At 44.2% G+C, this 25,375-nt stretch overlaps 1 protein-coding gene across 1 annotated transcript in view; it reads left to right on the forward strand.

The window, feature by feature from the left end:
* DNER (delta/notch like EGF repeat containing) overlaps positions 1–25,375 on the forward strand; it is a 285,543-nt gene that overhangs the window by 225,000 nt on the left and 35,168 nt on the right. Inside the window, exon 8 of the mRNA XM_036913020.2 lies at positions 3,565–3,789. Coding sequence (XP_036768915.2) covers positions 3,565–3,789 — 225 coding nt within the window. The remainder of the gene's footprint in view (positions 1–3,564; positions 3,790–25,375) is intronic.

Genomic DNA, 25,375 nt, shown 5'->3' on the forward strand with positions numbered 1-25,375 from the left:
AAGTACACACTTCCAATTGTAAAATAAATAAGTAATCGAGATGTAACCAGAGGTTGTGATAAAGATGTGAAATTTGATTATGTTCCAGAGATTGGCTGACAGTCCAGCTTCCTTCCAGTTTCTCTTGCCACAAACTCTGGGTGTATGGGCCCGTGGAATTACCCTAGAACCTCTGCTAAAAGGAAGGGGATCCAACATTTACTGAGCATCATCATGTGCAATATTACTTAATCCTACTCAGCAGAGATCAACCCACTGTTTATAAGGAAATTAAAACACAAAATGATTAAGTACTTTGCTCATGATCCCACAGTTAGTAAGGAGATTCAAACTTCAGTTTGCTGGCTCCTCATTCTTTGTGTTATAAAACTTTGTTCCTTAGGAAGGTCACTTAAGAGGTGGTGGCTGTGGAAGATGTGTCATTTACAAAGGACGTCATATAAATAGGATAGCAATTGCTTAGATAATAGAAGAAAATGGAGAATTTACTGGTCAAAATAATAGTGTCTTAGTCATCTCAGTCTTCTATCACAAAATGCCATTGATGGGTGGCTTAAACAACAGACATTTATTTCTCATGGTTTCAGAGGCTGGGAATTCTGAGATCAGGGTGTCAGCATGGTCAAGTTCAAGTGAGGGCCTTCTTCCTGGCTTACAGGCAGCTGCCTGGTGGCTGTGTCCTCACATGGTAGAGAAGGGAAGATTTGGGGTCTCTTCTTCTTCTTTTAAGGACATTAGTCCTATCACGGGGGCTCTACCTGCATGACCTCATCTAATCCTAATTATATCCCAAAGGCCTCACCACCTGATGCCATCACACTGGGGGAAGGGTAGGGCTTCAACATAAGAACTTTGGGGGGACACATTCAATCCATAACAAAAAGCATTTTCAAAATTGATTCAGCGTTTACATCTTTGAATCTCTTTTTTAATGGTCATTACTAATCTTGGAAGCCAGGAAAATTATCCTATAATTGCCCTACATCGCATGCATCTCCATAAAGTATGTTCCCAAATAGAGGATGTCCAGTAACAAACTCCTTAGTGTGGTTTATAAGGCTATTCACGATCTGGCCTCTGACCAGTGCCTTCATTTATATTCACTGTCCATGCTCCCCTTGGTCTTATTGAAATATTATCTTTCCCCAAAGTCATGATCTTTAACCTGTCCTTGCCTTTTTATCCATCTTCCTTTCTACTTGGAATGTTCTGTGTGGATTATATTAATATTTGTAACTGAGTATCTCAACATGAATCTAGAGTGATTTTTGTGCCTTTGACTTGATTGCTAAGTCTCCTATTTACTCTTTCATCAACAAACAGAATAGAAACATAAGTCTTGGGTATGTTTACACATCATAACATCTTAATTGGTCTGTCACTGACTTCTCTCCTGTGCAGCACTGCAGCGTGTTAAGAGCTTGGACTTTGTATGCCAGCTCTGCCATCTACCAGCTCCACAGATGTGAATAGGCTACCTCACATTTCTGTCTCCATTTTCTCATCTGTAAAGTAGGGTTACCAATAGTTCTTATATCATACTGTATGGGGTTAAATGAAATAATGCTTGTAAAGGCTCAGAACTGTCTGGCACGTATCAGCCTCCAGTGAATCTGGGCTTTGCTGTTTTATTACCTTCCCTCCCTCCCTCCCTTTTTCATTCATTCATTCCCTCCCTCCTTCCCTCCTTCCTTCAGCACTGGACTGGGAGCTGTTCTAGGAATTTTGATATGTATCTTTTTGAAGCCCACAACAACTTTATAAAGAAAATAATTACAGCCCTCTTTTCTGGATGAGGCAGTGGACTAGAGAGGTCAGGACTTGCCGTGGCGGCTCAGTTTGTCATAAGGTAATAAGTGTCATCTTTTCAGTCATAGTGAAATGGAATACATTTTGTGAGGGATAGAATTATATTCCGTTCCAGGCTGTGAAGGACCACCCTTTGGAGAATTCAATTGTTATTAAACCTGATGTGGTAAATTTTTAGTACGATTTCTAAAATTTAAAAACTACCAGAAAGTTCATAAAACGTTCAGTAGTGTTGGATTTTTTTAAAGTTTTCTATTTCCGTACAGGAAAACACCAAGTCGATTATGTCGGTTTATGACCGATGCTACAGATAATTAAGTCTGGTAGCTATTTTTGTTTGTTTTATATACTCACAATGCTCTTAACAATAACAACAAATACAGCCAATATTGCTAGGAGTTCTGTGTGAAGATGGGTAAATATATAGATTAAATAAAAGTTAAAGAGAATATTGGAATTAAAACTATATTTGTAAAATTAACTTTTGTTTCTAAAATTTGAATAATCTTTATTTAATTTCAAGCTATTCTTGAACTGTTAAAAGAAGAATAGGTTTTACCAAAGCACTGGTAAATAATAATTGGTAAATAAATACTTTTCTGGACACATAGACCTAAAGAGTCACATGTATATGTACATACAATTTTTAAAACTGAGAAATATTGAAACACACAGACACAAAACAAAATAAAATATCACCTATACAATAAACACCTTTAAAATTTTTTAATGTTTTAGGCTTTATTAAGATATAATTTACATATCATAAATTTCATTCATTTTAAGAGTACAACTTAGTGCTTTTTAGCAAATATACAGAGTTGTGCCATATCACTCCATCCAATATTAGAACATTTACTTCAACCCTAGAGGGCTCCTCATGGCCATTCAAAGGTGATGCCTCTTCCAACCCCAGTCCTAGGCAACTACTAATCTACTTTATCTATAGAGTTGCCTTTTCAGGACATTTTATATAAATGGAATTACACAATATATGTTATTTTGTAATTGCCTTCCTTTTTTTGAGGTGCGTCCATGTCATAGCATAAGTCAACTTAATTTCTTTTTATTGCCAGACCGTACTGTATAGATGCACCACTGTTTGTTCATCCATTGCAATAATCAACTTCTAAAAAAGTATGTATTCAAGAAACTTCTAACAGAAGCCACTTATAGGGAAGGGAATAGGGGACAAAGGTTTATAAGGGTGGGAGACAGGTTTATTTCATTGTTTCCTATTTATATGGGTTTAAAGTTGTAAATTCAATGTTACATCTTTATCTATTAAGGCAAAATAAGGAATGTCTTCCCCCAGCAATGTGTATAAAATAAGAGGTGAAAGCCCCCAACTGATTTCAGTCCCACCTTCTTGAAGGTCACCACCATTAATTTATTTTTGGCATCTTTCTAGACTACACACACACACACACACACACACACACACACACACACACACACACACACTTATATACCTATAAATACATTCATGCCCCTGTATGTCTGGACATCTAAGTAGTCACATGTTTCATATTTCACCAAGTTGGAAGTTCAGGGCTTAGTATTTTAACCTACAGTTACCAAAGCTAGGAAAACCTGGCTCACCCATATTGTTGGGCTGTGCATATCTGGAAATTATTTATGAAATAATTGGTCAATCAGTTCACAATGGAGAAAACTTAAGAACTGCAGACCCAGTGTATTCGGTATTATATGTAAACATGGCCTTATATTTTTGCTCTCTCTGTTTTCCGGGAGGCTACTACGGACCTGCCTGCGAGGAAAAGGTGGACCCGTGCGCCTCGTCGCCCTGCCAGAACAACGGGACCTGCTACGCGGCCGGCCTGCGCTTCCGCTGCAGCTGCAGCGCCGGCTTCACGGGCCCCGCCTGCGCCCAGCTCGTCGACTTCTGCGCCCTCAGCCCCTGCGCTCACGGCACCTGCCGCGGCGTGGGCAACAGCTATAAGTGCCTCTGTGACCCAGGTGCGCACCGTGCTTGGGGAGGAAACCCATCCCTCTGTTCGTCAGGGTTCTGCGTGGGCCAAGAGTTACACCGACGCGAGACAGGTTGAGAACAGGAGAAAATCAGACTTCGTACGTATGGGATCCGCATCGACGTGCGAGTCCAGGGACAGGCAGGCAAAACGAGGTGTCTGTGTCATCCCAACCGAAGGAGAGGGGGGTGGGGTCTGGGACTAAAGGGAAAGAAGGCAAATCACAGGCAGAGGAAAAAGAGTAAGACGTTTGGTAAACAGATGTTTGCTGGACCAAGAAACAATGGGGCAGAGACCGGCATTTTAACAGATTTCCCTGACTTCCTGCGTGGGGTCCACCTCCCCGAGTTCACATTATGATGTGCATGTCTTTGGTGAGAGCTCTTCCTGGAGCAGGTCCTCCATCCAAGTTCTTTTTAGGCAGTCAGGGGAGTGGTCAGAGTTTCTTCCTGAGTCTTCTGGGCCTGGATTATTTCCAGCTTGAAATAATCTGCCTGTCACAGCGGTGCCTCTTGGGACAGCCTGCTCGTGGCCCCACGTGGTCATGGACCACAAATCCTTTCTTCCCTTGATCTGAAAGACTCTTTTAACTTATTTTGCATCTGGGCAAAGTTGTTGGCTTGCTGAATGTGTTCATTTGTACGTATATACGTGAGCGCCCCTCGTTTGGCACACTCTCTCTTTGCACTTACTCTTGTCAGGGTTTCAAAAGTCCCCTTCCCCCTTTCCATGAGCAGTTCACAGTCATGGTGGAAAAGTAAGAAAATACAAGTAAGAAGATGAAGAAAATTAAAAACAGGCTTAATCTTATAACAACGTAATTATTTTTTACCAATTGACTATAGGTCATTGCAGAGCTCTTACTGTATTGCGTGTGTTTTAATACTGTGTTCTTAGGTTAATGGAATATGTTTTCATTTTAGTGTGCATAAGAAACAGAATGCAATCCATTCAGAATTTTACCACCTATTAAAATTCTTACTCTGTGAACAGTATGTGTTACAGGACCTGGGACTTCAGTGTAAATGTTCAAGAGTTCCATCACTTGTTTTCCAAGTGCCTTCTGCATTTTACTAATTTTTTATTGTGTAAGTTTTGATACTTAGACATCAGAGTGGTTAGTAGTCAGAATGTGTCTCTGCACAACCTACTGGTGTGGTCTGAAAGAGTGCATGGGGGCGGCTCCTTCTTTACTCTTGCTTCTGTTCTGCCGATGTCTCTGTCCATGCATAAGCTAGCTCTTTAGAATGCTTCCCAGCCCAGCGATTTCCCCACGTGTCCCTGACTTGTTAGCTTGGCTGCCCAGCTCCCTGGATTTGCTTGACTCCTGGTTCTGCAACGTCCTCCAACTGGATGCCTGCTCCCCTGCCGCTCCCTCTCATCTGCCTTTGGGGGGTACATCAGCTCCCCTTTCTTGGAGTACCCACAGTCACCCACTGTGTCACTTGCCTGGTCCTTAAAGCATTATATTGATTATCCTGTATGGGTCTCTCCTCCTTGGGGGTAGGCAGAAGTGTGTTTTATTAGTGACTTTTGCATAACAATAATAGCCCAAGCCACCATGTAGTGAGCATTGATCCTTCTAGGTTTTGAGCTGGCTTTTCATATCTCTGGACCTTTTTGCCCCCTCCGCGCAGGGTAGATATTGTTGGTTTTATACCGAGGATTGAAATGCCTCGTGCCTGGTTTTGCCGGGCCTGTGGCCACACCCAGTAGAGGCTGCACCCAGGTTGCAACCCAGTCCCCTGTTTCCACTGCCCCCAACTTTCAAGGAACTCATCTCGTATTTATGAATCGGTTAAAGGACTTAGTGGGGAATACAACTAAGCATGAAGAGTGTGGGAAAGCCTTTTTCATCTAGACTTTTAACTCCCTGGTTTTCCAAGCAATCATGGAATTGATATTTATAAATAAATAGAGAGAGATTGATTTTAAGGAATCAGCTCATGTAGTTGTGAGAAACGGCAAGTTCAAAATCCGCAGTGCAAGCTGGCAGGCTGGAAGCTCGGGCAGGGTTTCTGTGTTACAGTTTTGAGCCTGACTCTCTTCTTCGGGCAGCCTGAGTCCTTGCTCTTGAGGCCTTCAACTGATTGCATGAGGCCCACCCACATTTTGGAGGGCACTCACTTAAAGTCTACCTATTTAAATGTCAGTCCCATCTAAAAAGCACTTTCACAGCAACATCAGAGTAGTGTTTAATAGACGATCGCTTAGCCAAGTTGACCCATGAAATTAACTATTGTAGTAACATTTTTGGGTTTTTCTTTAAGCCTCGAGGTGAAGTCTGTCTACCTTTACATATGACCTGAGGAGACTTTTCTGGGTGTACACCTGTCCGGTCCCGTCAGAGCCGTAGTGGAGACGGAAGTGGCTGCCCCTCCCGCGGGCCAGCTTGCACGTGCAGGGGCTGTGTGGGCCGCGGGGCTGGGCTCGCCGAGGCGGGGGGACAGTGCAGCGTGGTGCCCTTGCCCATCGGGACCCCGGGCCCTAGGCCCACTTTGTGTTGGCAAACTAAACAGGCTGCACCTGGGCCGGGGAGAACACAGCCCTCCTTGCGTCCTGGCTCACGAGCTCGCCGCTGCCCCGCTCTGCTGTGGATGTCACCACGGGGGGGTAACTGCCCCCCGCCCCCCAGCAGCGTCTGAGGCAAACTCCTGCTGTCAGGAGCTTCCTCCGTCTTCATGGCCCGTCCCCCGAGAGCTGCGCTTCCTTCGGCGAAGCCCGACCGAAAGGAGGATGACACGTGGTCCTCTCTCCTCCCTCCGTCTCCACCTTCCTCTCTCAGGCACAGTAACGTTTTCCTTATATTTAGTTAGTTTGTTTTTAAAACCTTAAATGGAATGTAGTTTTTTTAAAGGTAAATGTTGCTTTGCATGGTTTAATGTTATTAAGTTATTGTTTAATAATATCAAGTAAAGGTTTTCAACACGTGTGAGGAGGCTCACGGCGTCCTCAGTAGAAAACATCCTGCCTGCTGCTTCTCCGTCCACACTGGGAGCAGGAGCCCAGGGTGGTAAAGGCCCCGTCCGTGAGATCCCCACTGGCCATCACCAAGGAACACCAGGGCGGGTGGGCCTCAGGCTTCATTTTCATGAACAGCATCGTAGATGGTCGTCGGTTAAATGCAGTTGGAGTCACAGACCAGGCCTGGGACACATCGCTGACCACGTTCTTCTGCTGTGTGTGAAAGCACTGGAGAGGCGTGTAGCACACTGCCTGGCAGGCAGCAGAGCCGGTCCCCTTTCCTTCCGTCCGTGGAGATGCCAGCCTTCCTCCCCAAGCTGCAGAGGGGTGCAGTACCTCCGTTTGAGTGGCACTTTCTCCTCCTGCTCTTCTCTATGCAAACCGCACTCATGTCCGTTTGGAGCACCTAGCTTGGTAATGGCCAATGTCTGGCCTCTGAGGAGCCTTGCAAAGCCTGAGGAAATGCGATTTCCATCCCATATTACCTTCGTTTATTAGGCAGTTCCCCCAGACAGAGCGTTGGAACTCCGTCAGAGCCCTCCCATTGATCTTGGAAGATAGAATTGCTTTCAGAGGAGTTGCTGCCTCAGATCTTCAGGTGGCATTGTATGAAATGAGAAAGGCATCTTAACATCTGGCAAGAATTTACATTTTAAGAGGTGAAAATGACAATTCTCTGAATGCAGACTTTCTAGTCTTAATCTTTTGGACCATATAATTAATTGCTTTACCGCTAGTTTGCATAGTAGAAGAATCTCCTGAGAAGAGGTGAAATTGGGTGTCTAGCTGAAGAGCAGCAAGCCTGATCATGTTTATAGAGAGCAAACCGATCCCATTTCATAACTGGCAGCAGATTGAAACCATGTCAGGTTGATAATTAGTTCCCATCTGACAAATGCCATTTGGATGACTGCAAATCAGATTTGCCAGGTGCTTTACTTTCAAACCTCACTTTCAGCTTATCAGGCTAGGGATTTCTGATGGGATTTTAATACTAAATAATCAAATGTCAGCTCTGAGTAATCACTGAAATGTTATCCTTCAGTGACAGTGTTAAGTGATAGGCCACAGGTACTTCTGCGAAACCTGCAGATTTCAATCTCCTGAAGACTGGAGAAAGCAAGAGCCTGGAGCCCTCCAACACTGTGGGAAGGAGCTTGCAGGGCGCACGCCGTGGCCCTGGGGCTGGATCACGTGTCCTCAATGCAGTGCTGGCATCTGGAAATGCCACTGGGTGGTGACCAATACTGGAAAGAATCCCTGGTAAGAGGGGAAATGGTTTTCCTGATTTCACCTGACATGGCCCCTGCTTCATGCTCCTGAGGTGTTACTCTAACCTTGCTTGCTGACATGAATTAACCCCACCATTACAGAATGTGCCTTGAGTTACTATTTAAGGGATTTAAAATATAAGCCATTAGAGGACTTTTACATGGAAATACAAATGTCTGTTTTTATTTTCATGAATGACTTTAGGTGCTCATCAGTTCCCACAGGCTAGACCTGGGACAAGTTGCCGACTATGTATCTCTCTCTTTCTTCTCCACCATAGGGCTGGTGACTTGATTAGATCACCCACATTACAAGGAATAAGTTTAGACCTTTCCCAAGTGAAATGTTTTTTAAAGGAGATTATAAGAATTTCAGATGCTGTTGTTGTTTTTTTTCTTATTTTTACGTATGCTTTGCATGTAAGCTGCATTTCTGGTCTGTGTGGCCTGAAAGACACAGCTGGTGTTCCTTCCTTCTGCTTGGAGTTGGCAGAGTCAGCACCCTGACAGTGTATGCTGGGAACAGGATCTAAGATAAGACTAAGATCAGGGTTTTAATAGCAATTCAACAGCAATGAAGAAAAAAGTATACCTAAAAAGATATGAAGGCATTTATCTCGGTAACAAATGCCTAATTGCATTTAGATTCTTGGATAAGTACAGTGGACAACTTTCATCTTTTATTAACCAGAAAACCTTATCAGGTTCACTAGGATGAAGACAGTTCTTACGTTTAATATGCCCTAGGGGATTCCTGATCTGTGTATCACATTTTTCTTGAGAATTGTAGCTTGTATAGAATATATTGTTTTCTTTTGCCACATCCTGATCCTGTTACTATGCCCTTCCTTTCTCATATTCCAAAGTATGATATCTGCCATCCCCTTAGCATTGACACCCCAAATAGAATCCTGTCTGCCTACCTAAAGCTTTAGCAACCCTTTGTAATCTGTACCCTACCTAAGAGGTTTAAATGTCTGCACTGATGTCATGATGCCCCTAAGAACTGAGGAAGGGAAGAGCAGCCCCTGACGTCTGAGAGCTTGTTGGGAGCTTACAGGTGGGCCTTGGGGTTGGCCTGGTGCTCCTTGCTGGCCCATGGTGTCTCCTGCTGGACACAAGACAGAAACAATCTCATGGAAATCCAACACAAGACAGGGGCTCGTTGGCCATGGCAGAGTGAGACAGACAAGACCATTTCATGATTCTGTCTAAGGACAGACACAAGCAAGGTCATTCATTGTCCAGCCCACGAAGTACCAGACATTCTTTTCTCTTACACGTAAGTTGCTGGCTGGCCGCTTCTTTATCAGTTGCAGCTTTAGTGTTGCTGTAGCCTGCCATCCATATAGATGAGATTTATTGAGCTACTCAAGAATTGCCCGTAGAATTGCTCCTGCTTTCTGACAGCCTCCACTCTAGAGTGCATCCTCTCCATTACCCAACCAGAGTTCAAATCCTATAATAAATCCCATCTAACACACTCTTACTGAGACACCTGATGTCCCTCCATGGTGTGTGTTCTCATGGCAAAGAATAATAAATCCGATTTGTTCAACTCTAAGTGTGTCCCTGGTGGCTTTGATTGGAGAGTATTGACAGGACTTAATTGATTAAAGTGCTCAAGATACTGAGGGTTCCACTTGACTGTAGTTTTGTATTAACTATAGTTTGATCAGAATTTCCAGGTTGGACAGGGAAATACTGTCTGGATTTAAACATGGGAGAAAGGTGCTATGGAATGAAAGTCCTAGTTGGGGGTAGGGTGGGGAACAATAGACCCAGTTGGCTGCAGGATAAGATGCACTGGACGCACTAATGGGTAGTGAGGCTGGGAGTGCTCACTGGGGCACACTGGGGAGAATCTATGTGCTGAGTTTGGAAAAGGAAGACTTTTTACGTTAGTGGTGTATGTGAACTGATCTGCTTTTTAGAAAAATTCTGATACAATTGGATGATTTCTAGAAATACTAGGTGATTTTTATCAAGATTATTCTGATCTATTAGGTATTACAGTCAAGAAGAGATGATAGTCCAGGGAAACAGTCACAAAGCCTGGGCAAGTGGAAATGAGGGTGTGAACTTGTAGCCACGGGAAAGAAAGGATGGACCTAAAACCTGTTCAAGGAGTGGAATCAGTAGGGTTTGGTTGCCACTTGAATGTGGGAAACAAAGGTGAGGTCACAGGCATCTCCAAGGCTTTCACTGGAGAACTCAGAGAAGTGAGGAGGTGTGCAAGAAGAGCCTTGGAAGCTTTGGGGTGCAGCAGGCCGTCCAAGGCCAGATGTGCCATTGGGCCGTTGTGACTTGAGAGCAGAACTGGGTGAAGAAGCCGAAACTGGAGAAACAAGGGTGGACTTCCTGGTGTATGTCTGGTAGGGAAAGTCAAAGGGGCTATTAAAGTACATGGGGTGAGAGTATCAAAGTGAAGAGGAAAATAGTTGGGGGGCGGTGTGCTGCTGCGTTCTTGCATTGAATGGAAGAAGAGAGAGTGGTGTGTGGGAGTTGGGGGAGGGCAAGAGAGGAGAGGGCACTGCCAGGGTGTGAGGAGCCGAGGCAGACTTGCCCAGACGGCGGAACACCTACTGGTGTTCAGAGCTGCCGCAGCAGCCGTTCTTCACCCCCATTTTGTTTTGATTCTGATTTTGGGTGGCGTGCAGGGAGAGTTAGTAATAGTCACCTTAATAGTCACCTTCTTTAGGCTAGTGAGCTGCGGGATTAACACAAGTGGAGGAACGACCCCCGTACTGAGTGAAGGTCACTTGCTGGTGCAGCCTACGGAATTTTTATGAGATTCTTGATGTTAAAATCTGTTCACAAGGCTGCTTTTAATGGCTAATTCACATGTACGCAAGTGTTAACAAACTGGCCTTTAATTATAAGGGACTTCTGTTCCCTCTGCTCCCACCGCTCCCTTTAAAATTCAAATAGTTGAGAACTCTTTCTTGGCTGAACTACAGTGGAAAAGGTGTGAGATTTACCTGCTGGCGGTGGGAGTCAGCACGGTCTGTGAGGACAGCAGACGTCATTTATGTCATCTTACCTGCAGTGAAGGTGGGGAATGGTGCCTAATAACAGCTTGCGTCACTGACTAGGGCATTTCTGAGGACAGATCCGTTTGGAGCACACAGGCATGGGATTCCAGGAAATTCTCATCAAGCTCATGGCCAAGGAGGTCAGATAGGGACTTATTTAAAATTATCTTATAACTAAGCCATTAACTCTTATTTTGCTTGTGGTTGGAAATTACGATGATCTGATCACTAGCATTTTTCAGCTTGCTGAGAATGTCTGGGAATCTGGAATTTAGGATTGAAGTCCAGCGTGGCTCGTTCCTCCTGCCAGGTGTGGTGGGCAGGGGACTGGGCTTAGAACTGAGCAGAGCTGGGTTTCAGTCCCAGCTTTATCACGGAACAGCTGTGCAATTGGACTTGGTTGCTCCTCTTTAAAATGGGGATAAACATAATGGAGCCTCAATGAAACGATGAATATGACCATGCATTTGGAATCTATAAAATGCTGGAGCAGTAGTGAAATGTCAGATAAACCTTTTCCTGGGGAGGACTGGTGAGATCACTGAATCTGTGCACTGATTCTCTTCATACGAGGTTTAAGGTTAGAGTTGGACTGGAGCGGGGAACCGATTTTTGTGACCACAGTGGGCCTTCTTGAATAATGCATGAAGTCCAGCCTCCTGTGGGACTAAGGGGCTGCCTGCTGCCTTGGCCCTTTGTCACTGCACTGGTAAGTGTTAAGCGCCAGGCGCAGGGCAGAGCTCTCAGCTGGAATGACTGCTCCAGTAAAGGGAGTCCTCAGGAAGGGGACCTGCGGTCGTTGCTGTTTCTTGGCCCGTGACTATGGAGTGAGTTAAGGATGAACCTGGTATTGAACCTGGGCATTTGGGAGCTAAAGACTCTCAGAATAAACAGGAAATGGGGTCAAATTGTGACCCGGACTCACCAGTGATAAATAACTGAGTGAAAATGAACCATTTAACCAGATTTTCTAAGTGTAGGCGTCTTAACAGCCACCTGAAGTGAACACATCGAATTGGGATTCGCCAGGACATGACTGAGCTCAGTGGCCCAGTAGGCCACTTTATCCAGGCCAGCTTCTCCTGGAGCAGCTTCCGTCTGTGACAACCTCCTGCATCGAGACTCTGCCAAGCACTCGGCCACGTATGCTCTCTTACGAGCCCCAGCTTACAGTAATCCTGTTCTCTTATTTAAGGATGAGGAAACTGAGGCGCTGAGAGTCTAAACAACATGAGGTGGAGGTGACAGAGCTCCCAATTTAATCTTGATTCACCTAAATTAAAGCTCTTGACCAATAGGCTAGACTTAGCAGAAGCCTCGTTGTGTGTGAACCTGGGTGCTTGCTTATGTTTGAGCCAATCACAAGAAGAAGCTTCCAGACTCCCCTTAGCACAGCTAAGTGAACTCCTCCAAGCCAGGCTGGGAAAGTGGCCTTGCCTGTGGTCCAGTGGGTGTCCCTTGAACAATAGTTTCTTGCTTCCCAGCACAGAGAAGCACAATTCTAACTTCTGAGGAAGTTGCACTACTTCTGGGTGGGCCCCTTCTGCTTTGTTACAGTGCAAATTGAGCTGCTTCAAAATGGGTGCTGAGGGCTCCTCGTGACTAAAACATGATTTCGTTTGACCCGATGTCTGCTGGATGCGCCTAATTAAAGAAACTGCTCTTCCTGTGACTCAGATGAGAAAGGCAGACAGAGCCACATGACAGATGTGTCACCCTTCAGCCTCGGTGCTGTTTCTTCATTGGTACTTGTCACTTCTGGGGTCCCTGATGTCTACTAGCCGTTTGACCTCTCTTCTTACCACCTGGGTCTCTGAGAGCCTCCCGCATTGATTATTGTGCACCACGGACGCCTTTGATGCTGCTGCTTTTCACCTGACCCTGGTAATATCCCTAAGCATTCTTTCCTCTTCATATTTGACTTTTGTTTTTGTAGTTCTCTGCCTCCAAATTGTTCTAATGGCCTGCACTTCCAGGACCACTTCCACCCACAAGATTGGCTCAGTGACAGTGATTTGTCATCAGTGTCAGTAATGGAGGATCAGCTGGGGTGGAACCCCTGTGACAATGTCCTCTTAGAGGTGATGTCTGAGATACTTGACAGATGGTGACCTGCACCCTGAGTCCCAGTGAGACAACCCAGAGGAGCTTTGTCTTCATGTTAGACTTTTTTCTGGCTTTTCAGCTTTCAGTGTGCTTTTACATTCTTCACTGATTTGGATTTGTGTAAAACCTGGAGAGTACCCTGTATTTCTTCCACTGGTTTTCTATCACAGTCATTAATTTTCAATTTGAAAGCACAGGATGAAAGTTGCTGCATATACAGAACGCTTTTATAAAACTGCTTGTTTTAATGAAGACTCAGAGCTCTTAGGGTTGCCTGAACCAGATTGGTACATGACCTCTTTCTTTATTTCAGCACATTGTCCACTCAGGGCACTTACTGATTTTGCAGAACAGCATGTCCTCGCCCACATCACCTAAGCGCTTCTTTATGGAATGCTTTAGTGCTCCATTTAAAATCCCATTTGGCTTTATAGGGATTGCGTAGAGAGAGCCTTTGCTGATTGGACTGAAGTCTTAATGATAGGCTGATGATTACCAGGATCATGTTTCATTTTTTTTCTATACCAGATGGTTTCTGATAGTGCAGATCAGAGTGAATGTCCTAGGTCTGATTCATTAGTAAAAGTGTTTCTTTTAGGTTGGAAAAGCCCAACTGGAAATAAGTGTGGGTTAAATGTGGAAATCGTATCTGGTGGTATGATCTTAGGACAACTCCCCTTCATCCATTACTCCTAAAATTACCTTTCCTATCAGTTTTCTGCTGCCTAAAAGTTTATGCTTGCAGTTTTATTCCTTTGAGCTAGGCGTTGTCCCTGGCAATTAAGCCGTTGTATCAATTAGTTACTGCTGTGTAACAAACCACTCCAAAACTTGGTGGTTCAATACAGCCATTTATTGCTTCTAATTCTGTGGTTGATGATCTGGGCAGGGCTTAGCTGGAGTGTCTCTTCTGTGCTCCATGTGGTGTTGGGTGTGTTCACTCACGCATTTGTGGTCATCCAGCAAGTTAGCTGGGGATTGCCTGGAGCTGGATGATGACGTCACTCACACATCTGGCAGTTGGCTAAGCTGATGAGGGCAATGGGGTCATGCATTTCTCATCCATCAGACCAGTCTGGGCTTTTCAAATGGCAGCTGAGTTCCAAAAGCAGCAATGCACAAACACTTTTTAAAGATTCTTCTTTGATGGGTGTTAATGTCTCCTTGCCATGTGCATATCACAGGGCCAAGTCCCTAGACTCCACTTCTTGATGGAATTGCTGCAAAGAGATTGTGGCCTTTTTTTGCTATCTGCCCAAATCTTAAACCTAAATACATAAAGAATGTGAATGAGTTTACTATATAAAAACATAAGAGCAGATTTGAGCAGAGGGAGCGCGTGGTCACCGGTTGCTTGAGGGACAAGCTGGGCCCCACTGCGCTTGCCGTGCTGTGGTCAGAAGTGCCTCAGGTGCTGCTTCTCCTACTTCACAATTTCTTCCCAAGTCTGTATAGACTGAGCCTCATCCTTGCTCTATTTAGAGGAGTTTCATTTTCCACTTTTGACTATTGTCCATATTCTACTAGGGCCTTTAGTCACCAAATAAAACACCCATTTTTGATTTTAAACAGCTTTATGGCCTCTTCAGTGAATGAGTGCCTTATTTTTAGGCATCTTTAATATGTATTCAGTAGAGGCAATAGTAACAAAAGTTAGGAATTATTCAAATAACTGATAACTCAAGTAAATGTTCCAATTTATTTGCATTTTGAAGTTTTCTTTGTAATCCAATTGCCTGAAGGTACAGTTCTGGTCGTCAATTTTCTCCGTGAAGTTCTTTAGCTGAAGTCGTGACCGCAGGAGTCACTCACCTCCAGCTCCTGTGAGTTTACAGCCCTCAGTGAGGGTGGTCAGGTGGGAGGGGTGTGGCCCTGAAAATGTTCGTGATTGACTGTGAGAAATTTCCTTGGGGTTTCATGGCTGTTAGGATTTAGCATAATTCCTTGAGAATGGCAGTGACTCGCAGGCAGGTTAGAGGATTCCTCCTGTGTGTTGTGCCTTTCTGTGTCCCTAGTGATATGAGAATGGAAGCAAATACACCTGGTAAAAAATCTACAGTCTGCATCGTGGGATCCCATATGCCACAATTTTCTGGAATAATCCCAATCACAGTGTTTTTTTTTTTTTCTATCACACACATCACTTTGGTTCCAAACTACATATCCATGAAGGCACTTTGGTAGAAGGTGCATAACTTTGTGAGATCCTGTTTCTCAATTTTTGGTTTGTAAAAATTATTGTTACAGATTGTCTGCCACTTAAAATTTTCTTTTTAATGAAAATGTCTTCCCCAGCTTTTCTGGGATCTAATTGACATACAGCATTGTGTGGGGTGTACAGTGAGTTCATTTGGTACACGTATATATTGCTAACTGATCACCACCACAGCATTAGTTAATATCTCCACCATGTCACATAATCACCAATTTTTTTGTGTGGTGAGAACACTTAGGATCTACACTCTCAGCAACTTTGAAATCTGTAGTGCAGTATTATTGGCTATAATCACCATGCTGTACATCAGATCCCCAGAACTTGTTCATTTTAGAGCTGGAAGTTTGTCCCCTTTGACCAGCACCTCCCCTTTACCCCACCTCCAGCCCCTGGCAACCACCACTTTACTCTGTTTCTATGAGTTCTGCCATTTTCTGACGGTATTCCTTTCAGCTAAAATGTTGTTCCCGTGGGTTTAGGGAGCTGAATACAGATGTGGGGAAAAAATATTGCACTCACTGATCTGAATTAATACTTGTTTCTCCTCATGCTGATTAAGTATATATGACTTCCGGTCAGACAGTGAGACACTATAAATGTTTGCCATTTCTATAACCTTATTATTGTACCTCATTTTGGCCTTCCTTTTCAAATTTGGCATTTGCTGTCAGCTTGGGATTCCTTCGCATTACTTTCTTCCCTCAAGCAAGTCGCAAGGAGTGTCATTTCATTTAGATGATTTGACTGTATGTTCCACTGTCGGTTTATTTATTTGCCTGTGACTGATACATGTTCTGACTGTGTGTTTTATGGTTGGTTTACTGATACGTTGAGGGGAAGCTGTGGCTACTAAAGCACTTGCTGTAGATAATTCCTACCATTTCCCTGCATTGTTGAGAATCAGAGTTGTAGATGTTATGTGCTTTGCTGTTCGACAGCTCATCATGCATCAGAATCATGTAGAGGGCTCATTAAGCCAGATTCTGGGCCCAGCCACAGAGTGTCTGCCTCAGTAGGTCTTGGGTGGGGCCTGTGGAAGTTCATGGGGTTTTCTAACAAGCTCCCAGGGATGCTCCTGCTGCTGGTCTGGGGACCACACTGCGAGAACCACTGCCTCCTGTGATGAACGCAGACACCAGCCCTTCTGAGGGCAAACACCTCAAAACAATATTTAATGATAACTGGGCAAGCGGCAACTTAAAATCAAATTTAACCAATAGTTTGTGAAATAAATTAAAAAGAATGGGCCATTTAAAAAACTTCCCTTTACTTAAACCTTTTAAAATTCCTCTTTGTAAATACACATAGTTGAATGAAAATAGTTGTCTAGGTTTTATTTTTTTCTCCAAAGTACTGCAATAGAACCTGAATCCTGGATTGACCCTAACGCTCCTCTGTTGCCTCTGCTGGGTCCTGTGTCTGTGTTGGTGCCCCCCATGTGGAAACACCTCTAGAATGTGAGGGCCCGATGCCCACAGTGCCCACCCCCCCAGATCTCTCCTACATCCCCCTCACCTCAAGTATAAGCCAAACCCTTTTTACATGTATTTATAAACAATCTAGATAGTCAAATGAGGTTGTGGGAATATTTCTTTAAAACATTTTACTTGTTTATAAACAAACACACACCACAACAATCTTTAAAATCAAGTTGTAAAATATTATCATTATATTTAATCTTGAATCTTGGTGCCTTAGTATTATAAGCATTTGCATTTAAAAAAATAATTTTTATAGAAGGTCCATAAAAAAAAATAGGCTACTTCATAATGGACGATTTTAACTGTAGCTGCCATATGTTTAGAGGACATATTGGTGGATTTGTTTGTAAATAGTAAGGAAGCATATGAATGTTAAGCTTTATTGTTAAAGGAAATGATGTTTCTTCTTTAAATACCCTCATCCCCTTGTGCCATATATTTCTCTTGGCCTCCTCCTTTGTTAAACTGAGCAACATTTTTTTCTTGTAGATGGCATAGACCACAGGTATAATCCACCCTCTAGTGGCCAAAATCATCACGAAAAAAATTAAAGACAGGACAAGGCTAAAAAAATTAGGAAGAAATTGATTTTTTCATGTAACCTAGTTCTGAAGGCAAATCCAAGAGGAGAGTTCCAGAACTGTTTAGATCAACATAGAAAAGAATCCCAAGATGGGCAACTTTAAGATCAAAACACCCTGTGGATACGCAAGTACTTTTGTTTATCAGGCTCACTGTTGAGTGCTACTGACTTCTGAGGCCCTTCGTAAGCGTAGACACAAAGCAGCTGTGTCATCTAATATATTATGTCATTTGTTCTTAAGTGTGAGGAGAATGCTAACTATTTGTAAGGACATAACTCAAACCCGTTTGCTTTTCTGCCATATATTTAAGATTTTTCCCCTTCAAATGCATGATTTACACCATTTGAATAAATCTAGAGATCATTCAGAATTTTTAACATCTCCAGAGATTTTTCTTTCCTACATCTTGAAAGATGCAATTCTCCTTTTAAAAAGGTTTCTTTGTTAGCAATGCAACTTATTATGATGGTGGTTCCTTGTGCCTTAGAAAGTGTCCCCTTCTAATAAGATCGGATCTTTTCCCTCTAACACCAAGAATTACCCTCATCACCTTCCTCTCCACCCCACAAAAATACCCTTCATAAAGTCAGCCTTTTTCTGATGTTGCCAGTTCTCCTACTGTCCGGTCAAGTGTTAGAAATGGAGCCTGGTTATCATTTCCCTTGGTAGTCAGCAGCGTGATTTGGAGCTGCGGACCTACAAATCAAATACTGATAAAGCATCTATGTTATCCTTTGTGTTACTGAGGCAACACCTTCCCATGGTAGAAAATTAGAAAATTTGAATATGCGTATTTAAAATATTTTTTAAAAAACCCTTCCTTCTCTCCAGCCAACAAAACCACTGACACAGTTTGGGAATATATTTTTCCAGGCATTTTTATGATATTTGTCCAAATCAGACATTTGTAAAGAACTCTTGCCATATTTATTTGTGGGAAGGTTAACTTGCTCTCTGCTTCCATTTGCCTAGCAAAGTCCGTTCACTCACTGTGACTGAGCACCTCCTACATTCCCCAACCTGGGTGCTGAAGAAATGAGAACGGAGCAGACAGTTGTGGAGAAAATACAGAGTTTGAGATCAAAGATTGAGCTGTGAGCCAGTTTTGCTGCCTAGCAGGGAAGCAGCCACAGCACACAGGTTAGTTCAGGGGATGAGGCTGAAGAAGAATAAGGGGTAGGTTTTTAAAAGCCAGACCACAAACAGACCCTTTCTCATACTAGAAACACCCAGGCATTTGAGCATCTGACTGGCGAAGTCAGGGCTAACCAATCTGTACCAGCGCCGAGCTGGTGCTGTCTGGGTTTTTCCTGTAAGTGGTCTTCGCTGCCCATATGAAGCAGTGACTCAGGCTGATGGTGCCCGCCCTTCAGGGTTATGGTGCTCAGGGCCTTTGCTGCACAAGTGACACAGGGCACCTATTTAAGAACTATAGTACCTGCGTTGATGTTTTAAATCAGGTTTGCAGTGCAGTCAGCAGACCAGGTGACCGAGTGTCACATTTACTAGGTACATATTATATGCCAGGCACTGTGCGCGATGTTTCCTGCGCTACCGCCTCCTGTGCAACACCAAGTGCACATCATGCTGGGAGGGGGGCAGGGGCCCCTTCTTGTATAAGTGATCTTGGGGCCACAAGTGCCCATGAAGTACCTCTATGCAAGATGTCACACACTGCCATTGGGGCGGTGATACCCGGATGGCCCAGAGCTCCCCACCTGCAGACCCTCTCAACAATGCTGGGTTGCAAAAAGAGGTTAGTGAAAAGAACATGGTGCCAAATACACTTTATTTTAATAAAAGATAACTTGAGAAGCAAGGATCCTACTTTGTCTTCCAATGTTCAAATCCTTCCTCAGCCCCCATGCCCCACCACCTTGTTGACCCTTTTAAGGGCACCACCCAAGGCCGTTAGACCAGGTGGTGATATGGCTGCACAGGGGACCCAGGACTTCTGTGGCAGGGACTCTCTGCTCAGTGTAATTCCATCATGTCTGGACCAGTTTCTCTTCTCTTTTCATGTGTTTCTTTCTCTCTGCCTTTTATTCCCCAGTCTCATTTGGATCCTTCTGGGGTCCGTCTCCCTTTTCCTCTCTCTTTTCTTCTCCCATGTCTCCTCCTCTTTCTACTCTGTCTCCCTATCTCCCCTCTGACTTCTTGTCTCTTCTAACTGAAAACCTTTCTTTTTCAAGTACAACACAACAGGTCACCTCAGTGTCTTGTTCAGTGCTTGGCAATATGGCCAGAATTCAGCAAATATTTGTTAAAACGAACTGATGTTTTTTTCTTCAAATTGCTTCTGTTTTCCTGGGAGAAACTGTCAGTTTCTTTAGTTCAGTTAAGATCTACTTCTAGAAAGTGATTCCACATGCCCTTTCATCCATTCCCCATGCCCAGCCCCACCTGTTAATGAGATTCTGTTGTGTTTGACAGTGCCTGGAACAAAACTGGCTCGTAGCAGGGGTCTCAGTAAATGTCAGTTCCTCCGTTCCTTCTGAAGCACTTGCAGCTCCTGGATAGGACTTGCCAGGAACCGAGGGCTCGCCTTGTCGTCTCCCTCTTTCCCATCTTACTCATTACAAAGTTATTTCTGTTTACTGGCTCTTAACATTTATTCTCCAGCTGGCCCTGCCACGGCCCTCACTCACCCCAGCCCTGTGTTCTCCAGGAGTATTGCAGTGGCCTCCGAACTAATTTCTTCACACTGATTAAAGAATGAATTAATTGAGGAGGCAAACAAGAGATTCAGAGAATTCCCAGCTTCACCCCACGACTCTTCAAGGCAGCAGCAGCTTGCAGTGATGGGGGACCTAAACTCATTGCACGAATAGTTAGGCTGTGACGCAGAGTGGGCCCTCCTTTACCCATCCTTTCAGAAATCTAGGGAGGGAGGTATAAATTTATAGATGGCTCAGAAACATATAAATAATAGGGAGGTTTCAGAATCTAAAACTGTAATGAAGCCTCCATCTACAGCCCTTCCAATTTAATGTGAATAAGAGCGACAATAATGGCGACATGGACTGATCTGCATCTTTTCTCATCTATTTTCTCTGTGGCTCAGGTGCCTCGAGCAATGAAAGGATAAGAAATTAGGGAGTAAAAGAAAGAAGTGATATCAGCAGCCACTGTCCACACACCAGCTAACGCTCTGTATTTACACGATTACTTCCACATTTACAGCTATTTTATTTTTCTTTGGTGTGTGTGCATGTGTGTGTTCATATAACAGGAGCATAATTACTGCATGAGGTCTGCACAAATGTCAATATCAGCAGATCTGATTAGCATCTGAACACTTGTTAGGATGAATGTGAACAGACCTATTTTTCTATTCTTAAAAGGATTTCTTTTGTGAACATAGCGCGAGAGAACGACTCTCTCTCTCTCTCTCTCTCTCTCTCTCTCTCCACCCCCCCCCCCCCTTGAAGCAGACCTCTCTGCACAGTACAATGAATGCGTTGCCGTACTGAAGGCTTCTATGGTGACCGGTGAGTTTAGCCAGAATTTGAAAGTTCACAGTCATATGAATATAATAGGATTATTGTTTCTTTGCTCACGTCTTTAACTCCAGTGGGTGATACGTTGGGAAGATTTATCTCCTGGGAACTAGCCTGGACTTAAATCAGGGAATCTTGGGTTTTCCCATTTCCTCCATTCAACCCAAAAAGGAGAGGAAGACACCCTTTGATTTGCAACACACCCTTAAAGGAACCATCCACATCCCCCCCACTTAACTGCAGTCTGACCTGTTCAGTGAAGCAGAAAAACAAAACCCCAGAACACTCGAAATTCACCCTATTGCCTTGAATGCCCGGCCCCGGGGCAGTGAGTGGGGGCTTCTCCGGTGGTCCTGAGCGCGTGGTCGGTGTGCTTTGGAGACCCTGCTGGTTTGCTTTTCCTGAGGCGGCAGGAAGCGCAGGCCGCCCCCAGAGGTGGTACAGAGGGTGAGCTGCAGGGTCTGCCGTCGGGTCACAGCCGGGGCCTAGAGCTCGGGATTTCTCCGAGGGGGTGTGACGGGCGAGGGGAGGAAGGGGCCGGAGGGTGGCCGCTGCGAGGGGTCGAGCTGTGTTATGTTTCTTGATGGTCGTGTTTACATGATGTCGCTTTGGGACGGTGTTGGGAGAGAAGACCCCCAAGAGGCGGTGGAAGGCCTTGCTTTCAGTGGGAAGGTGGGAGTCAGGTGCCTCCTGAAACTGGGAGGCAGCAGCGCGCTCTGATCGGCTCGGCCCCCCACGGGCCGGCCTCCTGCCTCCGCACCCCTTTGCGGAGTCCGTCCCCCAGGACCTTGGCCTTCCCGGGAGGACGCAGAGGAGTCCCACCGAATGGCAGAACGTCGGGCGCTCCAGGCTCTTGGTAGTCAGAGAAGGACCAGCTGTGGCTCAGGGAGGTCCCGGCAGCAGTTGGAAAAATGGGCTTGAATGAACTGCATTTCGGGAGTTAGTTGCCTGGAAGTTGATGAAGTTTTCGTTGAAGAAAATCTTTGGAAAGGGAAAAAAATGGGCCAAGCTCCGATCTACGTGGATGGGCAGATGGGGAAGGAGAAGCCGGATGAGGGCAGTGGGCAGGGGTGGGATGGAGGAGAGGGGCAGGCGAGCCCACGGAGGGCGGTGGCCAGAGCCAAGAGAGGAAAGCGAATCAAGGAGGGCTGGTTGGCAGTGTCAGAGGCTATAGCAAGTGACAGTGACCATGGATTAGAAGTTGAGGGGGTTGCTGGGGACCCTCAACGTCAGGCTCTCAGTGTGGGCTGTAATGCCCTTTAGAGGGAGACTTAGAAATTGGTGGTGGAGGGGATTCTTCTCACGAGGACCGAAGGGTTCTATTGGGATTGAGTGGGTATGGGCCAGAGATATCAAACATCTTGTGATGTGTAGGATGACTGCGCATAGCAAAGAATGGCCTGGCATCCTTCAAAACTTTGGACTGTCCCGCTGGTAATTTGCGTAGGTGAGAACTCTGATCATAATTTCCCAGGCCTAGAACCTAACCGCCTTCTTCACACGTGCAGCACAGTTTTTAAGATACACTGAGTTTTCCTGGAATGCACCTGCCAGGTAAACCAAGAGAAGGCTGTACCAAGAGTTGTTCACCATTCTGGAAAATCACTTCACAAGAGCAAGAGCTCTTGGGGAATTTAAGTCACCAATAAAGCACACCTGTAGCTGTGAACAAAAGCAAAACGAAGTGAAAAATTCTTCTGCAGATAATTTTATGACAACGCTCTCTGAAGGAGCTTCCCCCACCAGTTACTCATCGAAACTGAGTTGATTTCCTTCATAACACTTACAACTGTCTGAAATCCTATTTTTAACTTAGTTCTCGGTTATTGCTCAATAACCAGCACCCAAAATGCTACCTGGACCTCCCTGAATGAGCCCCCAGTTAAACATGCCCCAAATCCAACTGGTCAGCTTCCCCTAAAGCCCGCTGTTCCTTTGGTCAGAGCCATTTGTGTAACGGCTACACCGTCCACTCAGCCTCAACAAGGCAGCCACCCTGACTGCCCTTCTCACTGCCCACACCCAGCCGGTTGCTGTGTTCTGCCGGCTCCAAAGAAGTGATTGGAGTTGAATATTCAGGAGCAAGTCATGCAAAGATCAGGGGTGATGAAGATCAGTGCCCTGGGAGGGGTCCTGTTGAGTCCCACCGTTCTGATCTTCTATTTTTTAAAAAAATTCTTTGTTCTAGCCCAGATATCCTAGACCTGGGCACACTGCCCTGAGTTAATTTGTTTGCCCAAATTAATTACCAGCAGGGGGTGGCAGCCTCATTTTCACAGAAGCCTTCTCTTTTGGAAGGAACAACTTTCTGTTCCAACAGTCTGATTTAGGTTCTTTGGCACCAAGTATAAAGGGTGCCTTGACATTTCCATAAAGGCATTTAAATGTTACTGTCTCTGAAGACACAGTTTTAGAATATGAAATCCTTATATTTTTTTTCCCCTAAGGAAGCAAAACATCACCAGCTTAATTATCTCTGTAAAATAATTTCTTCATTTGCTTTTCATGTTTCTAGTGGAAAAAAGATAATCATACAGTTTTCAAAAAATGAAAACAGTTATGGATGATTTCATGAAATTTGCTTTTGATTTTTATCTATGTAAATAACACCTCAATTCAGAGGTCAAAGGTGCTTGTAGGGTTATATATTATCCTAAGTTGATTTTGAAAAAATCTGTCAGGAGAACAAATACAATTGAAAAGATGCTGTTTGTGACTGTGGGTTCACACTGAGAAGAAGCCGAAAGCATGTAACTCTCTCTTTATACATAAAAATTTTTAATCTTGTGATAAAAATCATATAGCATGAAATCTACCATTGACAAATTTTTAAGTGCACAGTATTGTTGACTATGTGCACATTGTCATATAGGTCATCTCTAGAACATTCTAATTTTGCATTACTGAAACTCTACATTCTTTGAACAGCAACTCCCAGATTTCCCCTTCCTTCAGCCCCTGGCAACCACCGTTCTATTCTTGTGAGAGTTTAACTATTTTAGATCCCTCATAGAAGTAGAATCAGGAAATATTCGTCCGTCTGTGACTGGCTTATTTCACTTAGCCTATGGCCTCAAGGTACATCCATGTTATAGCACATGACAGGATTTCCTTTCTTTAAAAGACTGAATAATACTCCATTGATGGGCATTTATATTTTTTCTGCCTCTTGGCTATTGTGAATAATGTTGCAGTGAATGTAGCAATCCACATATGTCTTTGAGATTCTGTTTTCAATTATTTGGATAAATACACACAAGTGGGATTGTAACTCACATGGTAGTTCTGTTTTTAATTTTTTGAGGACTTTCTATACTGTTTCCCGCAAGGGTTGCAAGTTTTCCACATCCTTGCCAAACTTGTTATTTCCTGGTTTTTGTTTTTGTTTTTGTTGCTGGATAATGGTCATCTTAACAGGTGTGGTGTGGTAGCTCATTGTGGTTTTAACTTGCATTTCCTGGCAATTTGTGATGTTGAGCATCTTTTCGATGTAGCACAGCAATACCTGTTGGCCAGTTGTATTATCTTATACCATTCACAGGAAACAACTCAAAATGGATTAAAGTCTCAAATGTAAGACCTGAAGCTATAAAACTCCTGGAAGAAAACATAGGGGGAAATCTTCCTAACGTTGGTCTTGGTAATGATTTCTTGGATATGCCCCCAGAAGCGCAGTCAATGAAAGCAAAAGTAGACGGGGCGGGGGCTGCATCAGCAAAGGAAGCGATCGACTGCGTAAAAGGCAACAAAATGGGATAAAATGTTTGTGAGCCATGTATCTGATAAGGGGTCATATCCAAATATTAATACTGTAAAAAGAGATACTTTCTGTTGAATCTAGATCAGGAGTCAGCACGTTTGTTCTGTAAAGGGCCAGAGAGCCAACTGGTCTTGGTTACAGCGACTCGATCTGCCGTTCTACTGCAAAAGGTATCCATAGACAGACATAGATAACAGGGTGTGGCTGTGTCCCAACAAAACTTTATTTACAAAACCAGACTGGGATGGATTTGGCCTGTGGGCAGTAGTGTGCTGATCCCTGGTCTAGAGCAGGGTTCTCCCATTTGGCTTTACTAACATTTTAGCTGGATTTCTGTCTTGTAGGAGGGTGCTGTCCTGTTGATTGGAGGAGGTTCAGTGGCATCCTTAGACTAGAGGCCAGTGATAATTCCTTCTCCTCCATGCTAGTTGTGACAAGCAAAAATATGTCTCCAGACACTGCCAAATGTCTTCTGGGGACAACATTGCTGTTAGTCGAGAAGTTTTGATCTAGATGATTGGACTCCTCTGATGAAGAGGAATAGGAAGTAGTTCCCTAAGATGACAAAAAGTAGGGTAAGACCGACTTGTAAACCATAGGATGTTTGTCTCAGGTAGGTTGAGATCTCCTCAAAGGGGCCATTATCACTGTCTAAACTT

The sequence above is a fragment of the Manis pentadactyla genome, chromosome 6, assembly GCF_030020395.1.
Source record: "Manis pentadactyla isolate mManPen7 chromosome 6, mManPen7.hap1, whole genome shotgun sequence".
Classification (NCBI taxonomy): domain Eukaryota; kingdom Metazoa; phylum Chordata; class Mammalia; order Pholidota; family Manidae; genus Manis; species Manis pentadactyla.